Here is a 6,000-nt window from a genome sequence, read left to right as displayed (position 1 = left end):
CAAAGGCAAAGCATTACCTCAGCACTGCTGATGCCGATTGGCTTTTGTGTTTTTTTTTCCAACTTGCAGAAGGACAGCAGCTGCAGTATAACTGTTTACACAGCACTTACTCTGGTGAGCTGAAGAAATTTGAGGTAAAATATCTTCCTTTTTTACATAGAATTGTTTAGGTGATATTTTTATGTCAGCTTTTTACAGTTATGCTGCATCACTTTTAAGTGAGTATTATGTCCCTTTAAGTGATATGAAACCCAAAATTTCTCTTTTGTGATTCAGAATATACAATTTAAAAAAAAAAAAAATTCCAATTTATTTTCATTATCATATTTGCTTGTTGAAGAGATACTTATGTAAGTGGTGTGCGCATTTCTGGAGCAGAACATGACAGGAAATACTGCTGTAATAAAACTGCTGCCATATATTACTCCAGTCACGTGCACGCTCCTACACCTTCCTACCTGCATTTCAGCAAAGGATACCAAGGGAATTAAGTAAATTTGATTATAAAAGTAAATTGTATCTGAATCTGAAACACTATTTTTTTTAGGGGGGTTGATATCCCTTTAACCTCTTCCCATCGTAGGATGTTCCATGCCGTCCTAACTGCGCTGGGCTTTAGCGCTGTTAGGACGGCATGGAATGTCCTAGCCATTTAGCTGTACTGAAGCCAACGTCACTTTGTGAATGGGATCGCGGTCTGGAGGGCATGCCTAGCATCATAGGGATGCCCCCTGACCCGATCCCATCATTGAAATCTCGCAATCGCATACATGATCGTGTGATTTCAACTTGACATCAGAAAACAAATTATCACGGTCATGAAAGGGTTAATGCCAGTGATCTATAAACATAAACATTCATGGAAACATGATTTTGAAGCTCACAAATCAGATAGTAATGAACCAACTAAATATGTGTGTTGCAAATGGGTATCATGTTCAATTAAAATATAATGGAGAACTACGCTGTGGCCTCAACTTTCCAATTTACTTATATTATCAAACTTGCTTTGTTTTCTTGGTATCCTTTGCTGAAGAGTAAATCTAGGTAGGCTCACAGGGGCTCAGGAGAGTGTGTGTTTAGAACAAAATGGCAGCAATGTTTGAAACAATGTGTAACACTACTGCAAACAATGTTGCAAAACTCTGCTGCCATAGAATACAAAAAACATGAACGCTCCTGAGCCCCGATGACCCTAGATTTACTCTCCAACAAACAATATCAAGAGAATGCAGCAAATTTGATAAAATAAGTAAATTGGAACTGTGTTAATTTACATGCTATATCTAAATAATATTTTAATATTGACTTTAATCAAATATATATATTCATTGGAGTACCAGTGTTAGTCCAGAGATTTAGATATCAAAATAACAAGAGTATTGCATTGAGCAATGATACTTTTTTATTGGACTAACTATACATTTATAAGATGACAATTCTTCCAAAAGCTTGTCATCTTATAAATGTATAGTTAGTCCAATAAAAAAGTATCATTGCTCAATGCAATACTCTTGTTATTTTGAGATTATATATATATATATATATATATATATATATATATATAAAATGTGTAATTTGTTTCAATATCAGTATATATTAGTGATTTGATGGATAAAATCCCTAAACTTTTCCATAACCACCCAGATGATAACTAAAACTACCCATTTGGACCCACATTTTTTTTTTTTTTTTTTTTTACTCAAAAATATATGGTTTAATTTCACAAAGTTATAAGGTGATGTAGGGTATTCACATAGTAGTGAAAGAAGTTCCCAAACACATTAAATAAATGCCACTATTAAGCAATGCTATGAGTTATGGGTGAAAAATAAAAAAGGAGTGGTATCTATTTTTCAACCTTGTTACATGCTAACATTTATAAACTAATTCTTGGAATAATTTTCTACTAAACCAAACACTCATATATTTTCTATGCTGTGAACCTCACTTTTAATAAATTCATATTAACCCCAGAAAGCCAGACATCTCATTCAATCAGACATTTTCCCAAGGTTTTTCGATTTGGATGCAAAGAGGGTCTCTGTGCTCAGACTATCTCAGGGCAATAATAATAATAGAATAATGAGAGGAGGGGGGGCAGGGGATATGAGGGGGAGCACATTGTATAGCAGGGATCAGTGATTAGAATAACAGGTCAGACAGCCCCCAGCTCATTAAGGATTTGCAGCTCTCTTCTGAATGCCTCTAAAAACAGAAAAGAGATGGGGGAGGGGAGAGAAGAAAAAAAAGTGAGACAAAGTACACCAGGAATAGAGAAAGACTTGTAGAATGCCAGAGACCATTGAGCACAAAAAAGGTTTCAATATATGGAAAGAGATGACCCAGACAGAAAAAAAAAATGTCTATAATCTTTCTTAAAATACAGCAGGAAGAATTATATCTAGAAACTTAAGGAAATTAATATTTTATGTCGATTTCAAATGAGGTCAAATGTAAACAAATTTAAAGGGACATATATTTTAAAAGGCTAATTGAACAATACTTGTAAACAAAGACTCCCAAAGGTTGAAAAGATTTGTCACTGGTGGGAGGGGGCATTTTTTGCCAGAAGACACAAACCCCCTCCTTTTCTCTGAAAAGACTTCCCCCCACTGTAAAGTTCAAGCCCTCCAGGACACAAGAGATTGATTATAGAGATTGATCCCCGGAGAGAAGGGGTTTTTAACAGAGCAGAAACAAGCTTTGTGCAGCTGAAACAAGGATAGAGTAGCATGGGAGACTGACCAGAGGAAGACTGAAGGATAAATAAGTAAAAGAACGTAATAAAAAAAACGCAATGTTCCAGAGAGGGTGCAGAAGGTTTATGCTAAGAAAGTAGAATAGAGAAAGAGGATTGATTAATCATGGATCAGAAAGTGTGAGTCAGTGATGGATTAAAGCCAGAAGATAATGAGTAAGTGTAAAATCCCCTTTTAAGAAGAGGCAGGAAATAGGTAAGAATTAGTTGTTTTTCAGCTATAACCACAGGTTGCATAAACTGTCTCAGGCTTTACAATGAATTGGGTTCTGTCATCTAACTTGACCCGCCGGGTGTAATAGAGTTGGCCTGGTCTGCTACTACTAAATGGAATTTGCCTGGAGATTGCTGAAGAATATCTGTGAATATTACAGCTGCACGTTGTAGTGGATTGGAAGGAATCTCATAATGTTGGACATGGGATCAGTGTTCGTTTGGGAATGGCTGGATGAACAATCTCTCTGGAGACCTTACAGTCCGCAGGTGGTTCACTACATTGAAAATGTGATCCGTGAAAATCCGCGGGCTGGCTCAGTGAGTCTAGGGGAGGCAGATGTACGGCTGACGCCATATATACTGGATCTGATCTCCATGAACCAGTTCCGGTTAGACTCAGGTAATTGTTTATTTTTTTTTATTTACTTTTATCTGACTACTGCTAAGGTCTATGGCGATGTAAGGGCAAATCAGACTCAAAGATGAAGAAAACCGATCCACTGGCCCACAGGGAGGAGGGCGTAGGAATGAGTTGTTTCACTCTTTGCCAAATGACTGAATGTAACAGGTGTAATTCCGCATACAGGGTCTTGTAATACGCGGTTAGAAAATAACACTGTGTAATATGAGCCGTGTAGAATGAAGTGTAGAGAAAATGTTGCAGTAGAAATGTTTGTGAAGGTTTTGTATTAAACGCATTTCCTATAGTTTAAAGGGACACATTTTTTTTCTGTCCTGATTCAGATAGAGCATGCAATTGTAAGCAACTTTCTAATTTATTCCTATTATCACATTTTCTTCATTCTCTTGGTATCTTTATTTAAAAAGCAAGCATGTAAGTTTAGAAGCTGGGAACATTTTTGGTGAACAACCTGGGTTGTTCTTGCTGATTGGTGGATAGATTCACCCACCAATAAACAAGTGCTGTCCTGTGTCTGAACCAAAAACTGGCTCCTTAGCTTAGATACCTTCTTTTTCAAATAAAGATAGCAAGATAACAAAGAAAATTGATAATAAGAGTAAATTAGAAAGTTGCTTAACATTGCAGCATGCTCTATCTGAATCATGAAATAAACAATTTGGGTTCAGTTTTCCTTTAACTCTGAAAAATTGTTATTCCCCACTGCTTACAAAGACTCTAGTGAATTCTAGATGATTTAAAAATTGATCCTGACAGTTGACATTTTACAACACAGTGATTGTTTGATCAGTGCAGGAATTCATACATCAAATGAGATACTCTATGAAAAACAAGGGGTCTTCATTGACAACAAATTGCAAATTTTCCTAACAAAATCAGTTTTTTTATATTTAAAACATTTTATATTTTGAATGCAGATTGTTTGATGTAGTTAACTACTGATATATGATATGCAAATTAAAAAAAAAAATGTTTCCCTTTAATGATCAAGATGTATGTAAGAGTCAAATAATGATGATAGGTTGATCAGTATTTCAGAATATTATCTGTTTTCAACAATGAGGGGCAGAAATAAACAAGAGACAACTGTATTTTGCTTGAAATAATGCAGTGAGTGCAATATCTAGAATTGTTACATTTTAGAAAATATGAGCAAGTTTTAAGAAAAGTTAACAACACCCAGATCAGTTGTCACATATGTTTACAAAATTATTGTTAATAAAATAGCTACAGTTCAGGGAAAGACCAGATTCCAGGTTCTTTCATTTTATTGGTTTCCCAATCATGATGATAAAACAATATCACAGTTTTATTATCATAGCTAGATTACAGGTTTTAGAAAATGGAGATTATTTTAGTACACAATTGTTCTCACTATATCAAACAGAAGCCATAATAGTTCTTAAAGGACATTACATTTCGTTTACCTTTAAACTGTTTAATTGTGCATAGTAAACCACATTTTAATATACATTTTATTATGTATTTGACCACTTTTTCTGTAATTTATCTTTGAAAAATGCCCACAGAGTTAGTGTAGTGCACTAAAACTCTTGTACAGGTAATATGATCAGTGAAATATCCCTGGATAGCAAAATAATGCAAAATGTGGTTAAAAATATAGAAGACATTACTTTTTCTGTGTGTACAGATCTAATTGTGTGTATGTAATTGTATATATCAAATGTATTATGCACACAACTGTTAATGTTCCCTGCTAAACTAATAACTTCATTAATATTAGTAAGATGTGATTTGTGGGTTGATCATAATGTATAATATATGTAAAAAATAATATTTTAAAGACTTTGAGTGTCAAGGCTAAGATAAAGAAGTCGCCAGGGTTCTGTTTTGAGTTGATTTGACAATGGTCTGTGGGTCTCTCTTAGTTTTGGAATAAGAAATGGATTTTCTAGGAATTTGTGCAGGGATTATTTCATTCTACAACATGCTCTCCAGCCTTTTTGGGGGCAGTGGCATTTTTTTTTAGAAAGAAATTACATCACGTATTTTGCCTACTATTGCTGTAAGTTTTTTTTATTGTGAATTTAATTTTGAGTTTTTCCCTTTTAGCATAATGTCATGCAGTAAAGTTCATTGTGGGAATCTAATTTCCTCAAATCTCCACTTGGCATTGTCTGAGAAGGGTCGATGTAAGCTGAATGCTATTCTACAATTCTCAGCAGTCCGTCTTTGTATAAAACGATCTGTCTGGGGTCATTTGGGGGGTTTGCCTGAACAGCTGTGTCTTTGTCATTCTCAACCCCTCTATCAGTAATAGTTCAGCCTTCCTAGACTGAGCTTTGTGATGACTTTTCATCAGAAGCATTCAGAACCCCCCTTTAAATACAGTGTGCTCACTCTTTAGTGTCCTGCAGAATTATTGGCTAAGCCTCTGTATAAAATGTTATGTTAATCACAACAATGTGTATATTAACAGGACTAACTAGTTATGCCTTGTTTGTGGAAAGAAAATGAAGATGCACAAAATGTATCTGCCATTGAAAGTGTACACAACTCATTTTTTATTGCAATAATTAAAGGGACAATGAACCCATAATTTTTCTTTTATGATTCAGATACAGCATGCAATTTTAAGCAA

General features: G+C 34.9%; 1 protein-coding gene across 1 annotated transcript in view; it reads left to right on the top strand.

The window, feature by feature from the left end:
• Positions 1-2,685: 2,685 nt before the first annotated feature.
• Positions 2,686-6,000, top strand: part of LOC128640067 (E3 ubiquitin-protein ligase DTX4-like) — a 46,942-nt gene continuing 43,627 nt past the window's right edge. Inside the window, exon 1 of the mRNA XM_053692390.1 lies at positions 2,686-3,377. Coding sequence (XP_053548365.1) covers positions 3,170-3,377 — 208 coding nt within the window. The 5' untranslated portion in view covers positions 2,686-3,169. The remainder of the gene's footprint in view (positions 3,378-6,000) is intronic.

The sequence above is a fragment of the Bombina bombina genome, chromosome 9, assembly GCF_027579735.1.
Source record: "Bombina bombina isolate aBomBom1 chromosome 9, aBomBom1.pri, whole genome shotgun sequence".
In the NCBI taxonomy this organism is placed as follows: domain Eukaryota; kingdom Metazoa; phylum Chordata; class Amphibia; order Anura; family Bombinatoridae; genus Bombina; species Bombina bombina.
This window is presented reverse-complemented; position numbering and strand designations above follow the sequence as displayed.